The sequence below is a fragment of the Aptenodytes patagonicus genome, chromosome 2 (genome assembly GCF_965638725.1).
Source record: "Aptenodytes patagonicus chromosome 2, bAptPat1.pri.cur, whole genome shotgun sequence".
Taxonomy (NCBI): domain Eukaryota; kingdom Metazoa; phylum Chordata; class Aves; order Sphenisciformes; family Spheniscidae; genus Aptenodytes; species Aptenodytes patagonicus.
In genome coordinates, this window is record NC_134950.1 from 132,757,051 (window position 1) to 132,784,116 (window position 27,066).

General features: G+C 42.9%; 1 protein-coding gene across 4 annotated transcripts in view; it reads right to left on the reverse strand.

Annotated features, from left to right (window-relative positions):
• Nucleotides 1–8,741: 8,741 nt before the first annotated feature.
• PLEKHA8 (pleckstrin homology domain containing A8) overlaps nucleotides 8,742–27,066 on the reverse strand; it is a 32,252-nt gene continuing 13,927 nt past the window's right edge. For 2 of the 4 annotated variants that reach the window (XM_076331252.1, XM_076331253.1), the window contains exons 5-14: nucleotides 25,533–25,691; nucleotides 24,563–24,603; nucleotides 23,697–23,854; nucleotides 20,973–21,132; nucleotides 20,474–20,559; nucleotides 19,753–19,811; nucleotides 18,320–18,450; nucleotides 17,821–17,891; nucleotides 15,534–15,595; nucleotides 8,742–14,635 (exon numbers count right to left, since the gene is read on the reverse strand). In XM_076331252.1, the coding sequence (XP_076187367.1) occupies nucleotides 14,438–14,635; nucleotides 15,534–15,595; nucleotides 17,821–17,891; nucleotides 18,320–18,450; nucleotides 19,753–19,811; nucleotides 20,474–20,559; nucleotides 20,973–21,132; nucleotides 23,697–23,854; nucleotides 24,563–24,603; nucleotides 25,533–25,691 (1,125 nt within the window). In that variant the 3' untranslated portion in view covers nucleotides 8,742–14,437. The remainder of the gene's footprint in view (nucleotides 14,636–15,533; nucleotides 15,596–17,820; nucleotides 17,892–18,319; nucleotides 18,451–19,752; nucleotides 19,812–20,473; nucleotides 20,560–20,972; nucleotides 21,133–23,696; nucleotides 23,855–24,562; nucleotides 24,604–25,532; nucleotides 25,692–27,066) is intronic. The other 2 variants (XM_076331254.1, XM_076331255.1) reach the window with 2 other exon arrangements.

Consider the following 27,066-nt stretch of genomic DNA (forward strand, 5'->3'; position numbering starts at 1 on the left):
GACGTCTGCAAACCAGAAAACAACGGGGTTGGGTGCTGATGGACGATGGGAACAGCGATGTTGGCACCTAGGGTCTGGTCACTCCCAGCAGCCGGCACCCAGGCTTCGGGAAGAGGCTCCTGCCTTACAGTAGCAGCCAGAAAGTCTGTCCGCCCGAGGCTTTTGTGTACAACAGGGCATCCCAGAGAAGGGCAGTGTTGTCTGTCCCCAGGGGCAATGGAAGTGTATTGACAGCCAGAGAATGAATGAGTCTTTGGGGCGGTATATTTTCTGCCTGTCCTTTCTAAAAGTTCAGCTTCTGTGACATTCACCTCTCTGGCTTCCCAGATGCCTACGTCATGTCTCTCTTCACTTCAGATCATTCAAAATTGTAGGTGCCAACCCCGTCCTTGCCCATAAATCTGGCCATGCAGCTCATCCCCTCCTTTCTTTGTTCTTATGATTTCCTTTAACGGCACCAAAGTTCATACCCTTTGTAGCCCCTCCAAAACCCTGCAACGCCCTCGCTGCTCTGCAGGCACTGGGTTTCGTCAGCTTCTTTTTCAGCCTCTCACGCCATCCCTTTTCTAACATCTTCTGCATGTCGCAGCCCCGCAAATGTCACAGCAAAGCCCCTTGGCCACGGCTCTTACCTTCTTAAAGGATGGCTTCTTAAAGAAGTCAACCTCAATGTCTCTAAAAATCACGTGGTGTAATTCCCATTTCAATCCCATTGATTTGGACAAGGGGAGAGGGGATTGGTGGTTATCCTTAAACTGGGAGTCCCCCAGAACAGGCACTGTCCTTGAGCACCAGCTGTTTATGGGTAATAACAGTAGTAAGTCCCCGGTTAGCTGCTTTTGGGAACAATTCAATAGCTTTGGCACTCTGCTGCCACATAAAATCAGGGCATGTATTAAAAAAAGAAGACCAAAATAAACCCAAGAGAAGTAAACCAGTGCTGTGCTGTGATTCTTCAATGATACTCAAGTGTATTATGCAGGCAAGGCAATGCCGCAAGATCTTTAAAGAGTTGTTGGAAAAATCATGTTTTAATTCACAAAGGGTGAGGCAACAGAGAGCACTTTGTGATGGACTTTCAAGTTCTTCCTCTGATAGCTTTTGCCTAAGGAGATGGATACAGCAAAGCAAGCGTCCCTTCCCTGGAAACCATTCTCTTGCATGGAAAGCACCGAGTACTGGGCTATTGAACTCTGCTACAGGCAACGTAAGGTGCTGGCAGAAAGACAAACTAAAGCAGGCAGCTAGTGAATGTAAAATTGGGATCAGGAATTCGGTTCAGAGTAACTGATGCTTATTGATCTGGTAAGGGACCGTGCAACTTGCAGACTGTCTGAGTGCTGCCAAACCTTAATCAAAGAGAAAAAAGGAACAAAGCCGAAGCAAATGAGCCATTTTGTGTCTTTATTGAACACGGTCAGTGAAAAAACCCCACTGTATTAATGCATTCAGTTACATGCCCGGCAATGTGCTCTTTGCTGCAAACTGGGGGTCCTCTGTACTGAAGGCTGGTGTCACTCCAGGTCTGAAGAGGCCAAAGCAAAACCTGGACACATGCTTTCATTGCATCAGTAATTACTGGGGCGTTTAGGAGGAAGGCCCTGAACCAGCCCAGCCGAGGAAAGGCTGCGTTTGAAAAGGTAGCCAGGTCAAATTATGTTAGAGGAGTGTACTCCTGCTGGAAATTACATTAGTGGCTATTTCCCTCCGTCCGCCCCAACAAAATCTTGGCGCTTAAAAAGCACTGAGTTATAGCTCTGGCCTTTTAGGGCTTTTAATTCACTCTGACAGTTTCCTGTGCATCTGATGGAGGCTCCGGTTTGGATGCACAATGTTCTCGAGTAAGAGAGAATAGGGTTCAAACAGCTGTATTTTGCTGCGGCCTTCTCACGCGCTACTGAACAAGTAGCCCTCCCTGCACGAGGTACTGCTCAGCATTTTCTTTGGGAAAAGAGGGGGAAAGAGAACCATGGAGCTGAACCTATCAAACCCTCCCATAGCAAAGCCAAGTGGTACTGCAGGGCACTGCGGTGCCGTCGTGCTCAGGGCAGGAAGGGGCCTCGTGCCACACGTGCATCGGAGCATCTCACACTCTTCAGGAAAACCTGTCTGCCGGGCTGTCCCCAGGGCCAACGCTACTGGCCAACGCATCTCCTGCAGGATACAGGGAAGGATAAAGCACTCCCCGCGCTGTTTTGCAGGTGCGGCCAGGAGTCTGCCTGGCTGGTGTGTGACAACACAAAGGCAGAGCCTTGACAGAGCAGGAATCTGAGGTAACGGCATGATAAATCAGCCAGGAAGAAGGGGATGTAACACTAACCTCCTCACACAGCAGTGCGTTTAGTATATTTAGAAACTCGGCAACTGATGACCCTCTCTCAGCCGGTCTAAAGTGTCACCGTTTAATAAGTGAACGAACTGACATCAGCATTAAATTCTAGCCTCTGGCAAGATGTATGTGTTTGACTCTTGGGCCAGGCGTGGGGGGGAAGCTTTCAGGATTCATCCTGGAGAGGAGACAGAGACCTGTCAGGATCCTCAGCATCCCCCATGCAGGGGGAGCAGTGCGGGGACAGTTATTCACCATCACTCTCCCAGGAGGAAGAGGCACCCGACAGCATTTCTCACTGAACCACTACTGAGTGCTGACTTAAGACGTGAAAATGCAGCTGTGTAAGACTTCTTTTCCTTTGCCCTCTTAACCAGTGTGTCTCCAATTTGGTGTAGCAAAGAGGGAATAGCTTTGGGACCCCATACTGTCCCTCAGCCCCATTGCGGGGGCCCAGAAACTTTTTAGTGATTAATTTTGTTTGGAAGAGAAGAGCCCCCTTCTCATTTCCGTCGGCCATGTTCCCCCACGAAACTCACCACACAGGAGCTGGGGGAGGCTGCGCTGAGCCAGTTAGACATTTGGGGCAGGTTATGTTCGGTGTTTCCCATGCCTTGCTCTCAGAGGTTATTTGATGGACAAACATATAGGGGAACCTGGCAACCCTGACACTTCATAGCAATATAATTTCTTTTACACATTTCCATTGGGTTTGTCCTCTTACCTACCTGGCACTACTGCTCTGAGGACAGGATGTGCCAAGCAAGATAATATTGAGGACTGCTTAGATTTTGAGTTGTGACCAGATTTAAAAGGGAGGATGACTGATTAGAGGTAAGAAACAGAGAATAGTTGGCAACTGAACTGTCCCGAAGTGTCCTGTGGAAATGTGTATACTACGGGCCAAAAACCAGAGGGAGGCTGGTCATGAAGTACAATAAAAAGCCAGATTTAAGCTGTGTTGCTCCAGTGCGTTCAGATAAACCATCATAAACCATCTGGTGGCAGTAGTGACGAGTTACTGTTTTGCCGTCATGTGACCAGAGATTAGTTGTCAAACCCAGCAGTAACCCCAAAGCAGAAGCGTGGGACCGGTGGGGTAAAGCTGGTAATCTCACTGGTCTTGGTGGGTGCAGGGAAGGGCAGAGAGGCTTGCTCTGTGCCAGGACTTTCTGAGCAACACATCTGGTGTGAAATACTGCAGGATTACAGCTTCTAAATAAAGCCGGGGAGCTGTACCTGTTGCTGCCTGGGGTCAGCAGGCTCTGTCTTAAACTGTCTGAGACCGAGTTGTTATGCTAATCTAAAGACGTTAAATATTTGTTCTCTGCTCCACACTATCCCATTATTTGATGAGCAATAATGTCCTGTAGGTTTGCCAGGGAGTAACCACATGGCAGAGAGGATTGAACTGCTGTGACTGGCCCTTGGGGCAAATAGGTTGACATAAGAGAGCTTGTACTGGGTATAGGCAAGGACATACAAATAACGTGATGATTCCAGTCAAGTATCTGTTAGGCCATTTGTAAGGGGAAACCCATGCTCTCTTTAGCCATAGGGCCTCTGTATTTTGCAGCCTTGAGGATGGTGGGACTCTAGCTGCAGGGTAAAGAGAGGCAAAGCTTCCCTCGAAATGCAAAACCACCCAAAAGGCGGTTAGCGATGTCTCAGCAGTGGGGTTTCTGCAGTGCCATGCAGCACTGCGCGGGCGATGCCGGGTGGCTCAGATTTCCCTCCTTGCCTGCAACACCCATGCCCAGGTTTCACAGAGGGTGGTCTGTTTGGTGAGCACATCCATATGAGACGATTGAAGACTTAATTTCTACTGTATCAATGGCAGATGCATTGCATCGGGATTTGGGAGTGGAAGGAGTTCCCCTCCGCACCCTCACCACCTATGGCTCAACTGAAGGTTGTCGCTGAGGCTGAGGGACACACACTTGACAGCTCTGATTTACGGAGATGGTCAGATCTGTCTGATGTTTATTTAGGGACATAAACCAAGGCAGTTTTCCAGACCCTCTCTTGGTTTCACCAAACTTTGAAGCCCACAAGAAAAGTCCTTTAAGGCAGCACTCCCTCAGCAGAGGGCTGATTATTTCTTTGCTTCTTTCTGTTTTAATAAAAAGGGTAATAACAAATAGTTATTTTTGAAAAGTTACATTTGTGCAGGAATATCCTGCTTTTATATGTTTTTAAGCATCTGTATCAATAGGTGAAAGCAGAGCTCCATTTGAGATGGTCTTTGGACAAAAAAATACAAATGTGAACAGATGAACCCTCTCCCTGTACTGATAACAGCTACATATTCACAGTCTGTTCACACTGCCCGATGATACAGGCTTAAGAAAATGTAAATTAATATTTAATTACTTTATCCAAAGCAGAAGAGCTTCGACAGAAGAGAGCCCTATTTCAGAAGGAGCGTAGCCTGGATGTATGAACTCTCCACACAAGCAAAGGACTGATAAAAGGAAACAAAGTGCCACACGAAGAAACTTTTGGGCTGCCTGACAAGAAGCACGTCCAAGTTCTTTGAAATAGTCCGGGGTTTTCCCCAGCTTCCACCCAGGGGCTGGCTCGAGCCCGCGGGGAGAGCAGCCTGCTCAATGTGACTGATGAAGTGTGAGGCGGGTAAAAGTAGAAGTGACTATTTATACACTGACAATGTGCTGTAAATTAAAGGTGAGAAAATACAAATTCTTAAAAGACTGGGGGGGGAAGGGGAATTTAATAAGCCGGATTGAAGAAAATAAATTGTGAAATGTCCTGGCAGGATCCAATGTGCAACTGGGACATTCAGCATGTCCCCGACAAGGGGACGACTCCTTACAGACAAGCGCCTGCAGGAAGGCCCCTGTGCCTGGCTGGCACATCTGGTGAGGCAGGACTGGCGGTGCCTCAACACAAGGGCCAGGGGCAGCAGAATGGAGCGCTCTGTGGGAGAGCGTCCCTCTTGCTCTTGGCGAGGATCTCCCACCGTGTTTTTGGCAAGAAAGCTCTCCCAGCCACCACAGCACTCCAAGGGGCACGTGTTTTGCAGCGACATCCGCAGCACTCCGCTGCACACGCAGGTGTGTCCTGCCTGTGGGGCAAAGCTTCTTGTTTTGTTGGTTTTGGGAAAGCTGGCTGCCACTCAATGCGTGGGACGTGGAGCGTTGGGCTCAGCGAATGTCAAATACCTGAGACCGCAGCTCAAATGTCACGTTAGGGACAAAGCAGGGTAGGCGAGCGGTGGCAACACAGCAGAGGCTGCGCAGGCTGCATGGCACACAGCTTCCTCTCGCTTACAGGAAGAAGGTTGGGTACCAGCTGCTAAGCAAGAAAGCAAGTGGAAAACTATGACCTATAGGAAACTATGTGAGGCACGTCTGGTCTCTGAAGACTACAGATGAGCTGGCGATACCAACACTGGAAACAGATGCTAAATTGATTGGAAATTATTTTGGCGGAAAGCCATAGCTGGAGCAGGAGCCCTGGTACGAAGACAAATTGATGCAAAATGCATTTTGAAGTCTCAGATCTGTTTGATTTTGAGAAAACAGTGAGCTGTTCTCTCTTTGGCGTCGCTGCAGGACTTTGCACAGGCCACACACCAGTGCATCTTTCCAAAAGCACTTAGAAAGTGGCCAAATGCTGCTGGTTGGCACCAGGACCTGTTGGGGGCCCTGACAGGGAAGCAGCATCTCAGTGACTCTTTGATTGACAGCTCTGGAAGGACACAAGTATCACCAATTTCAGCTCCTCCTGCTGCAGGCAAAACTCCTGCACTAATGGTGACGCCTTGCTAAAGCTGTGGGTAAACAGTGGAAGACCCTGGAGAAATTTTACCAGACCTTGCAAGCTGGAACACCAGCAAAGTAATACGGGCTGGTAAAAGGTGAAGGTTAAGGGAATGCAAGAACGCAACAAAACTTGGAAAAGCCTTTTTCCTTAATCCCCAAAGTCGGGGGTTGAGCCTGCACTGCCGTCACTGCAGCTGCTCTGGGAACCATCCCCTCACGGGGCAGGGAAGGGAAGCTGGAAGCTTTCTAAGGCTGATGTGGTTTTTTTAATGATACACAAGAAACAAATCTAAAATCTGTGTTAGACACAGAAGGAGATGAATAAATATCTGTTAATTAAGAAATATATTTGGGTTAATATATTGAAATATTAGGAAAAAATACATAGTAACATCTTGGATGAAATCTTCCAGATGGACAGACAGACACTTAGCTTGGTTGCACCAATGTCTGGAAGTGTTTGACATACTGCAGCATCTCCTGCACTTCCTTTTCTCAGTCCTAGTACTTGTGCTTGACAATTATTCTATCAGTCCCCAAATGATAAAGAAAACTTTTCTCCTCATGGCTCCGATTCGGGGAACAGCTTTGTGCAAACCCATTAAACTAGTGTTCAAAACCTGTGCTCCGTCCGGGCTGTAGCACCAAATTATGGTCCCGTATTCTGCATTTCAATAGCTTTGTATTTCCCATAGGGCAGTAAAACTGCACGCCAGCCCCACGCTGCCCCCAGCATAGCAGGGTTTCCAGCTGGGCTAAAAAGCAAGCAACCTGGTAAAGGTTTTGCTCCGCCTGGTTGCATTGGTCAAAACTTTGGTGCTGTAAGCTTGCATTGCCTTTCCCCCTTAAATTCAGAAAATAGTCTTTTTCCATATAGGAGAACCCTAAAAAAACAAAAAAAAATTTTGGTTGTTGCTTAATCTTTAATGTGTCCTCTTTGAACTTCCCATTTTAACAGCAGCACCTGTGCGTTCCTATGAACCCTACACATTCAGCACACCATTTTTTATTTCGAACCATGGATCTGGATTCCTGTAGGGACAGGGGTGGGGACAGGAATTTAGCAGCCACTATGGCAGTCTATGACCTTTACTAACAAACATCACAAACTCTGTCAAAGCTTTAGCTGGGGCTCTTTCTGCAGTCCATCTGGGATCCCGTAAAGGCAACAGATTTGCTTTTTTTAACCAGTGGAAGCTGTGGTGAGGAGATACTTGCCTGGGAGATTCCTTTTGTGCATGGGGTTTCTATTAGCGTACTTCTGTGCAGTGCTGCTGACCTGTGTTCGGCTATTTAGGAGAGCAGAGCATGTTACAGAGGTGACTCCAATGACTGACGCTGGCAGACAGTCCCTGCGCACACGGCCGCAGACCTCCTCACCACAACCACCACGTTCTGCTTTTCCTTTTAACGTCTGTCTCTGTGTACATCCTTTGTTTCAGTGTGAAGAGCTACAGCTGTCTAGTACAACGTAACACAGTACAGATACCAACACCAGAAGTGCCGACCCTGCGTAGGACAGGGCTCTGCCCCAGCAGCAGCCCCATCCAACTGCGACACGTAACAGCATGGCTTCGGAGGAGCTGCCAGGTAATACAGTGAACTGGGCTCATTGGTTTGTTGTGGCACAGCTGACACTTCAGGGGAGCCACCAAAGCAATCTGCGCCATGGCTGCAATGACAGCTCATGCCAGTGGCACCCAGGCTCACCCACATGCCAAGTTATTTCCACATGCCCACGGAACAGGGCCAAGACAGTGTCTTAGGGGGACCTCTAAAAACATTAGTGACACAACTGTTGTTATTTAGCTGCACCACACAAAGCTGGAACTGCTAGGGTCTCATGACTGATAACCTGCTCATTTCCTTAGGAAGGAGAGAAGATGGATAAAGCCCTGGGGTGGTGAAAAAGGGATGTGATCTCTGCCCCAGGAGGCCTTCTAAACTATCCCTCACTGAGTTGCTAGCTATCCACCAGCTCAGCCCCAGCAGATGAGACAGAGGGATGCTGAGTTTGGGGCTCCTGCCAGAGCTCAGCCCTCGCTGAAGCAAATGCAGCTCTAAGCCTTTGCAGAGCTGATGCTCCGGGGCCCGCTGCAATTAGAAGGGTTCAGAGACTCCTGTATCCCACAGGAGACAGCCAGTTCTAGCTGAGCAGGGCTGCTGTTGCTGCAACAGGATACATGCATCCTCCCCTCTGCCACAGGGCTGGTTAGGCACAGGCAGGGGCTCAGTCTCATCTGCTCTTCCCCAGCTGAGAAAATGCCTCCGCGACATGTTGCCATTTAACAGAGAGACTTGCCCTTGCTAGAGACGACTGGGTATCATAGATCTGCTCGCACGTCCACTCTGTGTTTATACAGAGAGAGAGAAAGAAAAGGGGGGGGGGGGAGGGAGATGTTACACCCATGTTAAGTAAGGACCACTAGTCTTGATCTGCATCTCAAGATGACCACACAGGGATTTCAAAGACTTCAGAAACTTCTAGAGAAGACATTCAAATCCAGGCAAAAGAAGGCCATAATAATACATGCAGTCTTAAAACACAAATTCCTCTCACACTGACAGGCTGGCTTTTGTAACTACAGCCTTCATGTATTTACACTGGCCAAGGACCCACAACCATATGCCAGACAGAGCTTTTATTCTCGTAATCAAAACAGGCTCCATGTGTGTTAACATTCTTCGTACAAAGATACATACAGGTAGTTTCTATGAACCAGAAACATACTGTTTTCGACTGTTCACACAGTACCTAGAACAGATGCAGTCCTGAAGAGCACTTTAGGCCCTCTATTGTAATAAAAGAAACAAAATGCATGCAAGGAGAAAGCGAGATTTTAAAACATGCTTATTTAAAATAAGTTTATTATAATGAAATAATATAAAAGTCTGACAAAGGTCTTAACAATGCTCCAAAAGAAAAGAGACAGATGTTGTATGATTTGAGAGATGATGCAGACTGGAAACTCCAAAGTATTTCAAGACTGAACTGCTTACGACAGCACAATTTGTGTAATGCTTACACTGGAAGAGGTGATTTTGGGGGCATGAACAAGCCCTTAGAATTAAGTAAATTTAAAGTTTGAGGCAATATACCTTCTCTTCATCTTTAAATGTATTTCAGTATGTATGTAACATATTTTAGTATGTACAAGTAAGGCTTGCAGTAAGCTCAGCTTGACATTGATAAAAAGTATGCTCAAAATTGGCTTGAAAAAAAGAAAGAAAATAGGAAAGGAAAGCACAAAAGCAAGCTGCTTTGGTTTTCAGTTTAGTCACCATATTCTGGAATGCAATTTTCTTGTTTAGTTTCAAGTAGACATAAATCTCAAACTTTCAAGATGGCTTTAAATAAAGGAATTAAAGATAAGTTTTGGACCCCCTGAATGCTGCAATACAAAATAAAGCAAACAAACTTAGTGTTAAGCAAAAATCAGGATATGAAAACAAGGAAGTTTCATATATTAAAAATACCCCTTTAGCACATCTGGAGTCTTTGGGGAGGAGAAATAGTATACCAAGAAAGGGATATTAAAAATGATAGCCAAAGGCCACATTTTGAAGAAGTGCATGCCAGTGGGAGGGTGAGCGTGTGTTTAAGTGAAGCATATGCCTATGTTCCAACTTTAAAGCAAGTGCTTAAATCCTCAAGTGAACTGTGAGCAGGATCAGCTACTGTCTGGGCTTGCTCAGAGCCAGTAAGTGCGCTATGATACCCCTTCTGCACGAGGGTGATTTTATATTGCTTGGAGCATGCAGTAGTTTGCAGGGTTTGTTCACCAAGGGGCTACAGAGGTTAGCAGAGAGGCATAAGTTCAGTTATTCTTGCCCCCCTTCTCTTTTTGTTATCTGTTCTATGCAGGCAAGAGAACAGAAATAAGTCAATTAAAAAAAAAAAAAATCCCTGTGCTTTCACTCGTAAGAGGTAGAACTGCCAAGTCTGAAGTGTCCCAATTTAAATTTCATTGGTGAAATTAAAAGTTCAAGATGGTGTGGTTTTCCTGGCAAAATATGTCAAACCAGGGAGAAACTTCGGAGAAAAGCAGCACATTCTCCATCTGACTGTAGGTTTTGTTCCCTGCCAAATAATTCAGGTCTGATTTTCCAAGTTTACATTTTTATCATTTACAAAACTTCCTGCTTTGCACTCTTATGGAGAGATACTTCAACTTGACAGCAACAATCTGGCAGCAAAGAAGTTGAGGAACGGAAGGAAAGGAAGGGGTGGTCACCAGGTGGGGGAAGAGGGAAAGACAGCCAGATAGGAACGTGCTAATGATCTTTTCTGGTGTCTAAAAGGCATTTTAGGGTTCCCTAAAGCTTTTCACAAAAGCTGAATTGATAATGTAAAGAAATGGTTAGAAGGTCCAGCATATGGACATACATAACACTGTTTTCTAGAATGGTCCACACCCCTTTGCCTGCATGCTGCAAACAACTGGAGCACATTTTGGGCATACTTTTTATACGTGAAGCAAACCAAGTGACACTTTTCAAACTATGAAACATTTTTAAAGCAAACAGCTGTAACCTAAAGCCTGATGATGCTTTACAAAAAGCTTGTAAGTGAAGGTATATGGCCCTTAACTTTAAGTGCATCTGTTAAAGGGAGACCCATATTACAACAGTGTCAAGATGGGATGTTTCAATGACTCCTTAAGTTTACACTAAAGCACTTGAGTATCCAGTTCATATTCTACAACTGTAATGTCACAGAACTTCAATATGCAACTGAGTATGGTGTCTTAAAATAGCAGAGGGGGCTCCAGAACATAGTTTGTTTTAAAAAAGTAACAAAAAAATAAATAAAATAAATAAAAGCCTCCCATTGCTAAGCAGAACTTGACTGAAATTATTTGAGAGCTCTGCTCTAACGCCAACGGCACTGTATTACAAAGATGTGTGTACGATCTCTATTCAGATATGCTGACTGCCATTGTTTAGTACTAGATAGCACTTCTATAAGATTGCTTTGGGATTTACCATGTCTCAGCAAGGATGCGCACTGGATAGACACTGTCAGTGTCACACGCTGTATCAGAGTTCTACGCTCAGCTATACTAATTTCACAAAAAGCAGCCTTACTGCCCTAGGGTAAGGCTGTGATTACTCGTGTTTTGCCATGGCTAAGTAAAATCCCTGAGAATATGCAACTGTTAGACATTGAAGGAAACGGCCGAAAGCGTTTCTAAAGGAAAGGGACGCAAAACTTCAGACTAGTGCAGTTTAAGAAACCAAAGCAGTTCATGTAAAGTATACAGAGCAAGGGTGCTGTTATCTGAGAGTCATATGGACCTCTATCAGTATGCAGGTCAGTTGTTCATAAATGTCAGCCATTAAAAAAACCAAAACAACCCTAACCAATCAACAAACCAAACAAATCAAATAGAAAACACCGACCTTGTCTTCAATTCTAAATTTGAAGGCCAAAACTTAGTTGCTTGTTCTCGACAATTACTAAAATCAAAAGCAATCCTCTCTGCTTGCCAAACTGACATCACAAGCTGTGAAAAGAAAGAAGTGAATTGTCTAGCAGAGTATTTGCTTCCACTTGCTCATCTGGTCCATTGCATCCTTAGAGGTGTAACTTGGAGTTCGGCTCTGCAACACGCTGCATGGGTTTCTTTCTCAGTGGTGGAAAAGACTGGAAAGACATCATTTGTTCGTCTTAGAAATGCTCAATGCCCTGCAAGGGCAGTGCATGGTGAAGTACAAGTTTTGAAGGCGAGGAGACCTTGCTCAATTCCTTCTCTACAAGTCCCCTATTTAACAACAAGCACACAGGGGTCTCCTGAAGCCATGGTCTCCTAAGAACATTCTCAGAAATACCAACTTTACAGAGAAGAGCAAGACAAGAAAGCCTGCTCTGAGGCAGGGTGCCACGCTGATTAGAGGATATGCAATGTGGACCACTGTCTATTTGTTAGAAGAAAGAACGGTAGAAGTTAGTAATTGCTGAAGCTAATGGCCCAATGAAGCTGTTAAGTTCTCTGCTTTACAAAATAAAGCCTCCTTATTTCTTGCATCAAACGTTGAGTCTGAGGCACTACTAACAGTGGTTCTCCCGCTAGTTAAAAAACAAAACAAAACAAACAAACAGAAAACCCAAAAATATCTCCAAGACTTTAAGTGCTGAATACCGTTTCTTGCTACTGGAAAAGCTTAGAGCAAAAAGGGAAGCCAATTTTCATCATGATCTCACAGTTAATTTCTAGAGAAAAGGGATCTCTTCCTGCTCTCTCCATAACCCAGCTGATATTTTGTGGAAATGTGGTCTCCATTACCTCCCCAGAGCATTCAGCTAAGAACTATAACAGCAAAGTTTCCCACATAATAGCCAAAAACCCTGAGGAAACCACACAGGGTGGAGGGTTGGTTGTTCTGCTGCAGGGGTGGTTTCTTTGCATTTATGCTTAGAAGAAGCAGACAGCCAAATCCCAAAGGCTCTTTGCTTCATTTTTAGCACTGCGAGTAGTGAAATAATTGAATGGAGCTTTGGTCAAAAGTTTTGACTTTGTACTCAGGCATAAATATATACTACTTAATTTAAGAAAAACCAAAAAACTAAAACCCCCACATCCTTCTGATTCCCTTTGGAAGGATGTAGGAACTACAGATAGGCACACCTCAGAGAAGATGACAGGAACAAGACACACTGTTTAAATGCCTAATTACAGTTCTGGTATTTTGCTTTATACACTAAGTGTGATGTTTGGTCTTTTCTTCAAGCATCATATGCTTTTCTTAAAGCTCGCAATGCTAGGCTCTTTAGAAAGGATCAAGTATACGGTGTGCAGAGAGGCTCCCATCACAGAGTGATGCCAGGCAGCAGGCCTGCAGTACTTTCATTTTACTGACAACATGGTTTTTAGCTTAGCAAAAGCCAGTACTTCTCCTGTGAGTATGGTGACACTGAAACTTCTCCTGTATTTATGAAGATTTACTAATTCTAAGTACCTCATTAGCACAGTCTTCTCTCCTCCTGCACACAACTCAACTCTTTGCACAAAGCCATCTGAAGCCCTAGGTCACCACTGAGAGACCCATTTATGCCTTGAATGGGCAGTCAGTAATTCACAGACAGCCTTCTAGTCATCAACACAGCTAGGAATTTTGTCCTTAACTGTATCACTAGCTAAAAGGACTTCTTTATTATTTTTAATAGCAGCAGTGTTAAGGAGCACATTTTTAACTGTATCAGCAAAACGGGAAAAAGGGCAAATCTTACTTTCTTAATTTCCAGTCACTTCTACATCATTTCAGATTTTCAGGTTTGTAATTGGCCCAATGGGTAGTGGCTGCGTGACAAATTCTAACTTCTCCTACGCTTTACTCATTTCATGTCCACTTTCATGAAGCCTCTGCCCATAATGGCAGCCTAGGAAGGATTTTAATAAAATCTGCTTTTTAAACTGCTAGCTGTATTCAATTTAAAAGCAAGTATTACGTTTTTGTGTGAATTTAAGAAAACCCTAAACCCAAAATAGAAAAATCCACCAAAACCTTAATGAACCAGGATGATGGACATGATCTTCAATTGCTTGTGTAAAGCACTGTTGCAATTAGCTGGGCTCTGCCCGTCTGTGCCAGCAAATTTCTTGTGACCCACTGGCAGGAGCTGACAGGGAGAACATGGCACATACTGGGAGCTGGTCAGGGAACACGACCCACAGTTCCAAAGGCTGGTTCCTGGGGAAGCTCAGACCACCAACCACATATGCTTGTGATGAAGACCTCTGTAATATTTGGGGAGGTGCTGCATTAAAAAGCTTCAACCCAAATTAAGGGACAAATGCACCACGTACCTTATAAGGTGGCATTTAACTGACCTTCTCTTCTGTTACCAGAGTAACAATAACTCTCACTACCTCTGTCCTCCTACACTGTCGCAGGGAGTGGGCACAGGGCATGGGAGAGCCAGAGCCAGCAGCACCTGCCTGGGCTCCATCTTGACATCCCAACCGCTCCGCTGCACGTGTGGCTCTCTCCTGAGGTACGGGAGCAAAGGCCAAATTCTGCTCTGTTACTTTTATGAGGTGAAGAGAAGAGGGAGTGCACAGGCAGGAGAGAAACAGTCAAAAACATTCATCACAGACATAGTTATGACCCAAAGAGAAACAGTACCTCTGCATTTAAACACAAAACAAGCATTAACAAAAAAGAATAAAAATCATACATACCCTTCCCCAAAAACACTCACAACACCCTTCCCACCTGAAAAGATACAATGAACAGAAACGATGTCTAAAAAAAAGAAATGAAAGAAAATCTTTGTTAACAGACACAGTCCCTGAAGTTTTAAGACATGGTCTTGCTGTAGTCATACCACCTCATCTGACTCCAAACCATGTACTTCATAGAGAGTGTCCAAGATATTTAGCTGCTTTTCCATGGCTGGTAAGTAAATGTTGAGGTCCCTCTGCATTCCTTTGTAAAATGTTTCTTCCTGAGGATCACACTCCTCTACAGACAGAGCTGCCACAAAGTCTTCGTACGTTGGAGCTGCCCTTAAAGCTAACTGGGAGAGGAACCAAAGCTTTTAGATTTGCAAAACAGAACAGGAAAAGAAACCAAACTAAAGCCACGAAAAACTTCTGAGACATCCCTCTTTGCACTTAGATTGCATAGCTTTAATGTATTTATGTGTACGTGCATATGTTAAGATTTTTAACTGACAGGGAGGCTAATGTATATATATAAAATATTTTTTTTTATTATTATCTCTATGTAGATCCCCAGTTTAAGACATCTTCAGAGAGGTCCGATTTTTAGGAAGTGAATTAAGTACAAACCCCAGATAAAGTACAGTTTGTTAGGGAAGCTCCCAACCCAGTGTCACCCACTTCAACATTTAAGTCCCATTCTCAAAACACCCTTTATAAAGCTTTCCCCAACATTTCTGTTTCTCCCAGTCAAAGTCTCCGTCATGATTGCCTGGATGAGGCTCCTCTTTTTTGTTTTATAATTTTAGTGATAATTTCCAGTGACAGACACGAGGGGGAGCTGCCAGACTGGACAAAAAGAAACAATTTCCTCTAGCCAATACATTCTACTTCAATTCCCTGACACATTCTGCACTAACCCTTCTTGAATGCTCACATCCAAAGACAGATCAATCCTCAAAAAAGCAACCTGAGACCCTCATTTCTTCATTTAATAGTCCTGCAAGACTGTGCTGAAAAACACATAATGAAAAAAATGTGCATGCAAGCGTGATCCATCTGTTTTGGCTCCAGAAAGCAGGTTCCACTACTGAACATAGTGATAGCCACAATCCTCACACGGAAAATAAGGTCTGACAAGGGAATCTATTCATTTTCATGCTTACAATTTTAACATGGTTTATTAATTATACACAACATAAGGTCATATTAACAAGACCCCCAGCTCTGTCAGCAACCAAGATGAATACTTACCGCAAAGACCCCGCGGACAACCCAACCATGGTGCTGCCGTAATGTCTTTCCATAAGCATTGTCTTAAAGGAAGAAGGGGGGGGAAAAAAAAAAATCAATTAAGAGATAGATGTATGGTAGTTTTAAGTTTGTATCACGAAGAGAACTTAGAGCTTAGAAACAACTATTTAAGGATACATTCTTGCCACTGGATGCAAATAATGGCTGTTTCTAAGCACCAAAGTTATGACTGAAAGGAGATGACAGATTTGGGATTTCTGCATTGGGGTCTCAGCTCTACTGTCAAATCTCCTTCAACTCATCCACGGCAAGTAAGTGTTCTAACAGACAGAAAGGCAAATGTAATTTTTATTTGACTAGCTGTGCTTCATAACTAACGCTTCTTCTACTATCTAGTTCTCAGTTCAGTGCAAGTCTGAGAAAATAATATACGGGGTGAAACAATCCTGCAACCTGATGGTTAACCAGCCTCAATTGAGGTGGTTAGTTCAGGCATTCACCAAGAACTCTCTCTTTACATCCGAGGGTCAAGTTTCAAGAGTCATTGGAACAAAAAGCACCGGGCCCTTATTAAAATAATCCTCAGGATCTCTATTGTGAGTGCCCCTGACAACTTGTTATGTTCCTAGACAGCTCCACTTTCATAAACAAAGCTTTCTATATACCAAGCCAAACACTTTGAGCTATATTTCCCCAGTTGTAGTTTGTCACTGTTGTCATTTCACATCCTTGTCCTTCAGTTGAATTTTTAAGTATCTGACATTGTATTATACTTTCCCCAAGCTGTTCACCTTGAAGAAAGAGAACCTCTTATATTTTGCTGCTTTAGGATATTTTCTCAAAAGACTGCAGACAGTTATTATTGGAAGAGTGTAAAAAGTCAGTAAAACACAGCTACAAGTTTTGCTGTAATATGAAGTACTCCTCATCTATCAGTCTAATGACAGGGGAATGCAGCTTTTCTATCTTTACAGTAGGAGTGAGAATCTATGAGAAACGCATACAGTAATAAATGCAATGAAATAAGGGGAAAAAGAGTATTGTGTAGCAAACGGGACTGACAAGTCTATTCTCTGCCTTATCAGCAAATATAGGGGACATTAAAAACACCAGAAGTTGAGAAGTTTGCTTAGATTTAAAACCCAAGTAAAGACAAATCCCTTTAGAAAGCTGTTTGTTCCTCAGAAGATCAAAAGAACTGTTGGATATTCCATTTTTTATTTTCATTTCATTAGCTTGATAATTGAGATTGTAGAAAGAGAATATATACCCCATCTTTACTTGAGATTCAAATAGCACAGTAACTCCTAAATAAGAAACTGTAACAGTAAACCAAAGCTGCACTGGTGATAACAGATATGGAAGAGCTTTTCAGGGGGAGAAAGGGAAGGAAGAAGTGAGAAAAAAAACCAGCAGCATGGCTCTGCTCCGGACACAGAGCAATTCAAGAAGTAATTCAGTGCTGAAGCCTTCAGACTCAGAAGGTCAAATAAGTGCCTTGACTTTCTGTGGTGTTTAACATCCACATCTGGTAGCAGTGTATTTACAGTCCCACTTCCAAGAGCTGCTTACATACTTCGGTGTAGTACTTCGTTTTACTAATCCTATAGGATGACTGCTTAGCTGTTTAAAAGAGGCTAAAAAAAAGCAAGCTTTAAAAAAAGCTGTTTTAAAGCTGTTTTAAAGGATTATCATAACATTAGACTGCATGCATATAGAGAGGGTCTTACTCAGGAATAACCAAGCCAAGTTTAAGAGGGGTTTGTATTTTGTTTTATATTTGCTGTGGGTACTAGCCTGACTAGGTAAGTGTCAGAAATTGTGTATTTGGAAAAAATTCCTTCTTTTCTGTTACAAACTCCCTTCTAACTGATACAGGCAATTCACAGCCATACTGGCAAAGAGGTGATTTCAAAGAGTGATGGCCAATCTCACAAGGAACTAAAAAAATAACACAAGAGCAACTACAAATTTGGGAGCGCTCTCGCTGCAAACCAGTAGAGAAAATGGAATGAGACAAAGCACTTTTTTCCCTAAGATATGACTGTCTTCCCTGCCAAAAATATGCCAATTAAAGGAATCTTTATCTGCTGTTAAATCAATATTGACCAGTTATCTATCTGCCTGAAGACAGCCATTTTCAAAAACTGCAATTTTAAAAAAAGTTATGTCTTGGAGATTACTTGCATCATTAGTCACAGAAGAAAACACAGGTTCTAAACAAGGAGGAAAATAGCCAAGTATGTAAATTCAGAAGCACACAAAGAATAAAGCAACTGGCACTTACTCAGAGCTGTTTGGATATTCTTTTCTCCATTCTTCACTTCCATCAAAAACCCTTTCAAGAACTTTAAGCCTCTGTCAGGGTGAATCCACAAAATAAAAAGAAAACATGTTTATAACAAAGTAACCCGAAGTATAACAAAGCCCCCAAAGTTGCAATACAACTCAGATGTGCAATAAAACTCAGAATTAAGGTGCCATTTTCAATCTGAATAAAAAAAATGCAGCCACCTCCTCCAGCCTCTCCTAGCAGCAGGATCCATCATTCACTGTAACTTCACTTTTATGGGAAAAAAGGTTGCCTGTGATCGTTTTTTCAGGCCTTTTGGCAACGTTGCAGCGATACAACCACAGACAACACATTAATCTTGAACCTAGCCAGTTTGGATTGATGGAGCCTGTGGAAAGTAACCGGTTTGCTCCATGTACATAAGCTTGCACTGGTGAAAGGCCCCTCATTCCACCTTAGCAGTTCATAGTGTAAGTAGATACGAGGCTGTTACCTTTTCAGCCACAGGAGAGCCTCCGTAGCAGAGTTTCTAACTTGTGCTACGCCGGCATTCACTTCATGGAGCACTATCTTCTGAAGGGTATCAAACTCTTCTTTGTTGGTTATAAATTTCTGGTTTATTTTCTGGAGAAAAAACAAGAGGCAAAGCTTTAGGCTTTTAAGACGAAACAGTGCCCTGTCCTATAAACACCACCTATTTATCAGGACTCTTCCCTGCAAAGGGATTCCACAGATCCCCAACCATATCACACAATTCCCACGGGCACAGCTGGCCTGCCACACTGGGCACGCCTTCCCAGGGCACAACCCCAGACACATCTGGCTAGCCATCTGGCTAACACAACCGAAAAAAAGCATCTCAAAGATTTACGTGGAACCTACCATTTCTGTCCGACAAAATGCTTTAGGTTCACATGGCATCTTCCACACCGGTGGGAAGGAGTTAACTCAACCTGCTCTCCAAGCAAAGTCCCATTTGTCCCAAGCTTCAAGTATAAGCAAGATTACCTTCTGACAACTGCTAAGCTTCAAATTCTCAATTACACTTAGCAGTCATCGGCATGCTTAAGCTTTTTAATTTATTCCAAAGTTTGTTACACACAACTCCTCACAAAAATAAAAGAGAAAATACACGAGGCAGTTGAACAGAGTCATCTTCTACATTAAAGGAGCAGCTGCCTATCACTTGACAATAAATATTAATTTTTTTTTTCTTTTAAATAGCATTCTTCCCCCTTGCTATTTTCAGTCTTTCAGTGGCTATCTTCAGCAAGATAAGTGCATATCTGCCTTACTTTGCACCAAACAAATCTGAATGTATGCAATGTTCCTTATACACTCAGGAGATATATTTGCTTTTCTTTTTTTTCCTTGAAAGAAAAGCTATGAAAAGTCTCACTATGAATACATCTTGTCTCATAAGTAGCACTTCAAACCTTTTCAGACTTGAAGCTGGAAGGACGGTTAGAACGAGAACCGAAGCTGCAGGGTCTGCCCCAACCTGCTGTGAAGCTCCTTCTTAACGCACTAATTTGCTCCTACTTGTTTGAGGAAAGGGGTTTTTTCCCCCCACTTTGTTTTACAGTCTAAAGTCAATATTGCTACCATCGCATCATGACTTACAACCTATTCAGCTCAGAATCAAAGTCATATTCATTAGGTGTAACAGATGTTTTACTTGGCAGTCAATCACATATTTTATAAGTTTGTGCACAACAGCTGGATTTATTAAACGCAGCATGTACTGTAAAGAACAGAATTAGGGGCATTTCGGCATTCTGATCTGACAGATGGTAACATTATCAAATATTAAATAGCCTTCCAGTATTGACTTCTACAATAAAGATTCTTGAGCTTTAGTACCTAAAATAGATATTTTGTTTAAAAAAAAAAAAAAAAAAATCAGTGTTAGAAATAAGCTGTTACCTTGATGTTACCTACAAAATCCATTTTAACAGGAGCAAAAACAGTTGGTCCCAGTTTGTCTAGGGGAAGAAAAAAAAAAAGGCAGCCATATTTTAAAATTGTGTCTTTTTCCAGTCCTCGTGTATTAGTAACAATTAATTTAATTTGCTCTCTTAACAATCCTTCTAAATGAATGACGTAAACCAAAGTCTGTCTTTGGTGTAGAACCAATCCACCCCAGTTGGTCCAAGTGTTACAATACACTGACATACAATTTGGAAGTCTTCTAAAGGGTGCATGCTTACAGGGTCCCCACATCTACTGTTAGATTCAAGGGCCAAGCAGGTGGGGGACTTCACTAGCTGGAGGTAGAAGTCTTTGGAAAAATCAAACAGCAGCAATAGCTAGTACAGCTGATAGTGTGCTGTCAGCAGTATTAGACAGTCAAGGCATTTCACGCTGTTCTTTTGAGGGCAGGAAATTGCTGTTCCAGATATACCCATAGATTTCCAGACAGCTTATACATGGGTCCCATCTAAACAACAGTGGATCCTCTACAAAGGAAAAGAGTAAGAAACATCTTCTGGTACCAGTCAAATTGATTCTGCTGATAGGAACTATTTCTATATCACTTTAGCAAAGAAACAAATTTTCCAAACCAACCGCTCCACCTTTTCTCGCAGCTAGCAGCAGTCAAAAGGAGTTAGATGCACCCGTGGCATGAAAAGAAAGAGCTGCTTACCCAGAACGGGCACAATTGCATAACATGACTCCAGAAACTCTTCTGTTGGTATGCCCTCCTCCTCCCGAAGTTCAATATCACTGAACCTGGTGTCCAGGACAAGCGGAAAAGATTGTTACCTTAACAAGTCCTTTTCTGCAAATTCTGAAGACAAAATTACATTTCATGCCCACTTCACTTGCATAGAGGTGAAATTTATAGACATGGAACCACCAACATGGGTTTTGTTTCACTAGGTTAAAGTAAATGACTGCAGAAAATACACATTTGGTGGTGTGCAAGCAAGGCCTGTAATTATAACCAAGGAAAAAACCTCCCACTCTACTCTGTACAGCCAATTCTACAAAGAATATCTTCTCCAATTACTGTGCTGTATGCAATCTTGTTAAACAATCTCAGCAAATACAACTCTTCACAGACAGAACAGACTTAAAAATGAGTCAATTAAGGGCTTAAAGTTTCAATAATCCTTGTAATTTACACCTGCAACATATACTACCTATTGCTCATGACACTGAAGAAGGTAGGAGAATCATTTTCATTTCTGTCTTCCTCACACAGAGTCAATCCACTTAAAGAATTTGTTTCCGACTGCAGCAGCTTGTGGGCACCAAAGCTTTCTACAGCTTGCAGCTTGTTCTCTCCATCTTCTTTAATGCCTTACATTTATAGGAAACAGAAGAAAAACAAAACTAGAAAAAGAAAACAGCCACAGACCCATATTGTTACTCCTGTTCCTTAAGACACATCCTATTTGAAGGAAGGCACTTGGATATCTGGATCATACAAGTTTAAAAGCTTTCCCTGCCAACACCATGACTCTCATCACAGTTCCCCTGCTGTCAGGTGCTCAGACCACATTTCAACCTGTCCCCTCCCCATTTATTTTAATCAAACAGACCAAGCATCAGGCTCCAATGCAGGTGAGCCCACACATCCTCAGCAAGGACAGCAATATGAGAGAAGAGCGTTGAAGAAGTGACTGGGTGCAGCAGGGAGTAGACTCATCTCCTTCAAAGAAAGATTACTTCTCACATGCTGTAACTTCCCCAGTGCTGATAAAAGAGCACAGTTCATTTTCAAAAGCAAAAGAATAATAGTGACTTGTTTGCTCCTTCTGATAAGTAAACTGGCTGCTTAGACGGGTACTGCTATGATATCAAAGGCTGCTATGTTCTCCCCGATTTGTATGAATATCTTTAAAGTTTCCCAGAAAAAGATCCAGTTGCCTCTTCCCCACTGTGGTCTGTTTTATTTCTTCTTTGGGGTCAAGCGCATCTGTTTCAAATAAACAGCACTACACGAACACCTCCGAAGGAAGACAAAGTCTTAGACACCCAAAGAAAGGTCACATCCCATGCATGGTAAGACCTTCTGACCTCACGGAGAAGAGCAGAGAACAAGTCACGAAGCAAAAGTGATATATTCACAGCATCTGCAGCGCACAGGCCATGGCCGCAACACGTCTTGCTGCCACGCTGTCACACTAACATCCAAAATTTCTCAGGGAACATGTCTCTCCAGGAAAGGAATACTTTCAAAGGCCAGTGCGGATTTATAGACCTGAAGCGGAACTGAGCTTCTGGATGAAGGGATCCAACTGCAAGGAACTATCTTCCTCTGAGCGAAGCCTGAAAACAAACTTGCAGCTTTCCCTATTACTTGCAGAACCACTAAATAAGCCTGGTGCTGGGGGAAAAAAGAATCACTCACACCCAGCAACAAGACTTTAGCCGTGCTCCTCAGGGCAGAATAAAATGGCCTCAGCGATCACTGACCATGCCTTACTCACAAAGTGACTCTGCTAAGGAACTAGAGTTTGAGGGATGTCACTGATCTGTCCTTCACCAAGACACATGGAATGGTGAGTAGAGAAACAGCCTGAGTCCACAGTGACTCCACAGGAGTGCCATGCATAAAGCCTGGGGTCCTCTGAAACTTCAAACTCAAACACTGTAAGCACTAAACGACAAACAGAAATTTCTTATGGGACTTAAATGCTTGAGTGTTTTTAAAGATTGACTGTTCTTAATAGAGGGGAGAGGGAGGGAAGAGTATCTGAGACAGGGCAGAGCTCCTGGGCTCACAGGGAGCACCCAAATACAGCCATCAGCGAGACAGAGCCCCAGGCTGGCTGGGTCAGCCCATCCCGTACTGCCAGCAAAACTCTGCAACTCAGATGTGCATACCCAAAAGGGGATAGGCTTTTCTCTTTTTTGCACAGGAACAACCTCAGTAGCTAAATGATACCGACAATGTGACTTGCACTAGTTTGATCTCCTTGCTTTAGCACTGTATTCTTGAGGTATTACGCTAAATGGTGACACATGCATGTTATTCTGCAGGGACTTACCACACTACACAACACCAGTTACAGAAATAGGAAAAATTCCAAAGAGAACCCATGTAAGAGCAAAATCACCATGTTCATTAACTTGGGCTTAAAAACTTCAGCTGATTCACTGACTGCATATGTATGTTTTGGAATAATGGCCAGGCATAGAAAGCTACTGTTCGAGAACGATACAGTCCGTTCAACAGGACGAGCAGAAATCATAAGTTACTTGTATAGACTTACCCAAATTAAGTTCAGCAGCCCTTAACAATATAGCTATGTTGGATGGAATTTTATACTGAATTAGTTCGACAGTGTTTTACTGAAGTCATGCACAAATCTAAGTTTCATGCTATTGCTAAGGTAATGGAAGAAATAAGGTGCTTTCTAGTATACTCTTAGTTGCAGAAAAAGTGTTAATTTTCCATAAAGATTCGTTAGAGCAATCAAGAGCGACTACAAGGTCAATCCCTCCAAGACAGACACACAAAGATTCAATGGTCTCCTTCTGACAGTGCAGCCCTACATACTAGCAGAGGTGCTGGCATTCCCAGCGGAGGGCCTCTGGGAATAACTTGTCTGTCCACAGTGCAAGACGAGCCAAAGCTCTGCCAGGCTGTATTGTTATGCACGTCAATCAGCATCTAGAGGAGCCTCCACTTGTCCAAAAAAGAACTGTAAACTTCCTTCCCCATTCAGTCCCAAGTTAGCTATCAACAAGGGCAGGAGTTATGCTGGGAAGACTTGACAACAGGCAGATATCAGACTGAAATACACTGACATTCCCTCTCCTGGGAAGCACAGTATCAGCACTCTCACAGGCAGCCTACACCTCCCTCCGTTTACAGTTAAAGAGTAACGATTCTGGATAAAAGACAGTGCATTTACCTGCCAAATCATCTGCTGTGTGATCTTCAACAGAAACATCACTGCCCCCCTCATTTGTTTCCAGGTTTAAACATTCCAGACTTTTAAAAAGGGTTTGCTCTTGATGGTTAATTTCTGCTTTTACAGAGCCATTTTCACAGGAGTTTAATTCCATCTGCCTGAAGAAAGGGAAAGAATAATGGTTAGTGTATAAAACATTGCTTGGTAAGCTTCCTCCTGTGAAAACACACAAATAACGGTAAGAGAAAAAGAGTTGACAGAAATTATAGGCTGTCACAGGCTGCTCTGAGCAAAAGAACTTGTCTAAAATAACAGAAGGAACCAGCCAGCTCTTTGCAGCAAGTAGGATTAACAGTTCAACCTCAGTTTGCAGAGTTTGAATATATTTACAATGACCTTTATTAAAAAGAGATATAATCAAAAAAATACAATTTATTACAAAAAAGAAAATCACAGGCAGGTATTGTAGCTAAAAGAATATCCCCTCATTAATACTTTAAAATATATACCCTTGACATCTACTCCACAAATCATAGCCTGCTCTCCATCAACAATTTTATGAGCTTATGGAGTGGAACCTAAGATGCAGGAAAGAGCACTGAAGTGGGAGAGAGCTGGCTGGTGACTGACCAGTAAGTCATCAAGTGGATGGCTGAGAAAAATAAAAGGGAAAGGGCTGATAAAGAAGAGACATGAAGTGAGGTGAGCCAGCTCCCTTTTGCTGTGTCTGCTTCCAAGTATGCAGCTCAGAGCAATACAATTCTGCCTGCATCCAGTACTAGTAATATTAGAGTAAAAATATTGAAAGAACAGACACTACCAAAAACAGATTAGAAAGAGACTGACGGTAAAGACTTTTATTATACCTTTCCATTGAGGTGTGACTGGACAAGACAGAGTGCTTTATCTGTAAGATAAGTGGGGAGGGGGAATATTCTTTAAAGCAAGAAGACTGTATCATGCTTCTCAAACTTCACATTTTATTAAACCCAAGCTGGAGTCAGCAAAAAAGCTGAAAAGCTAAGCATACGCTCACTAATTCTCTGACCTGGAGGCAGTATACAGACAAACGCGAAAAAGGTGCTACTTTATTACAGCATTAAAATATTGAAAAGAAAAAAGACAAAAAAAAAAAGAAAACCAGGAGACTTCTTTCAGAAGCTAGCTAGCAAGTGCCAAGTGAGAGACCATACAGCATGTGGAAAAGAAACAAGGCAGTGAGTTTTCTTTGCAATGATGTTTTCTTCACTTAAGAAAAAAATTATGAAAAACCAGAAGAAACATGAGGCCAGATACCAGGTATGGTAACGTAATCTCACTTCCCAGATGCAGTGACACATCTACCTTCCTACATGCACCTTAATCTGCTGTTTGCCAGAGATGCTCCAGTTTTGCGTATGTAGTTGTGCATCCAGGATTCAAGAAAGTGCCCTTGTCATTAAAAAGATAAGCTCATCAGCTCCTGTTGGCGTATTACCACAGATCCAATGCTGCAGTAGCTTAGAAGAGTAATAATTGCTGAGAGCTCCCACAGTGGACCAACTTGTCACACAGCCAGGTGTTTTTTGAAACATCACTGTCTGCAGCTGGATCAGGCCCTGAAAGTTAATGCTTAATGCTTTCACCTATCATTAAAAGTTAAGATATTGGTCACTGCTTAGTAAAAAATGGCTCTGCCTCATTTGCAAACCATAAGAAATAGCAGAGTATGTCCAGTGGAGGACTACTAGCTACCATATGGGTAAAAATGCATTCCCTACTTCTACAAATGCTACTTTACAAAAGGGCACCTTACCATCCATGCCAAGACTGAGAGAAAAGGATACCGGCCGTTACCTTGTTCGTTCTGAGAACTGCTAAATGTGGGGACCCAGGCGGGGTCTGATGCAATAACTCAGAAGTGAAGGCAGTATTTGCAATCTGCATACATTCTTCAAGAGTCTTCAGGAAGGTGTCACAGGTTGATTTTAACAGAGCTCCCATATCAATCCCACTCTGTGGGAAGAAATCAATTGGAAGACATGGACTCACCACAGAAGATCAACTTGGAGCAACTAGCGTCTACAAAGCCCAGAACTGCTACAGTCATGATTTCTGTTTAACATGAATTAAAATGCAATGTGTCAGCTGCTCAGAGAACTGGCATCACATATTACTGGGGCTATGTCCCCTCACAGCATTACCACTCTTGTCAGTCTCCCACCACAACAAGCTCAGTATGCTTGCATTTTAAAAGCAATGCCTCTTAGTTACTTATCTCCGGTGTTAAAAGTGTATTAAATACTAAGCCTTGATGTATTCAACAACGGCATTCCAGAAGACACCACTGCCAGGAGAAATGAAAAGTAAACAAATTAAATAGATACAGAATGAGCTGCAGATAATAATTTCAAAAATCCCATGAACAAAAAATTACTGCAATTGAAAAACAGGCAGAATGAAGTATCACATTGCCACAATACTCTTCATCTCTGCAAAGTGCAGTTATTGATGCTGAAATGCTTTTAGCAATAAATCTTTCCATTTAAATACCAATAAGTTCAGGAAAAGCGAGTTTTCCCCCAGAAGCATGAACTATGAGCTGGATAAACACCACATTACTTGTTTGTTGTCAACACCTGTGAGCTGCAAGTTCTAACAGTGCCTTTTAGTCATTTATACACTTACAACATCATGCTTCTGCACTGTCTGTTAATTCACCATAAACAGTTTATCAGGTATCTTTACAGAGATGGTTTGGACATACAAATGATTAACCTTCAAGTGTTTTGCCTGTCTGTCCTGCACCTGAGGACCCATCTCTCCAGTGGGAGGCATCCTGCAACTCCATACCCGCTTCTCAAGCAAGTGATGTGCATCCCTCTTCACACTTTTCTCTCTCAAAGCAAGGGGCAGATCACTGTCATTACGAGATTCCTCTTAAATGAGGCTTCTTTGGTCAGGAAGATTTGCAAGGTTTGAAACTTTAACTTAAGTGAGGCTAATCAGGCAGTTCTTTCTAGCAGTTTTGCTTTTTTGTGGTCTGCATTGTCTCTTGACCTTTTAAGGGTTTTGGTTGAGAACAGAAGTGTTTTGCTGAGCAGGATATTAATGACTCAGGGGCAGACAAATGTGCGCTTCCTGCAAGTTATCTTTTTATAAAAAATCTTTTGCTTTTTTGATCCACTATATACACATGACCACCTACAGAGATGTTATTATCTAGAACACAGGTATCATATCTCATCTCACTACTTGCTACCCCAACACAGGGAAAGTTATTTGCAACAATACAGTATTACTCCATTTAAATAAGAACTGTTGTGTGGGCACGTTATTGCCCACAGGTTCTCTGCAGAAAGAGGGTGCAATATTAAGTAACTGTGAGTGA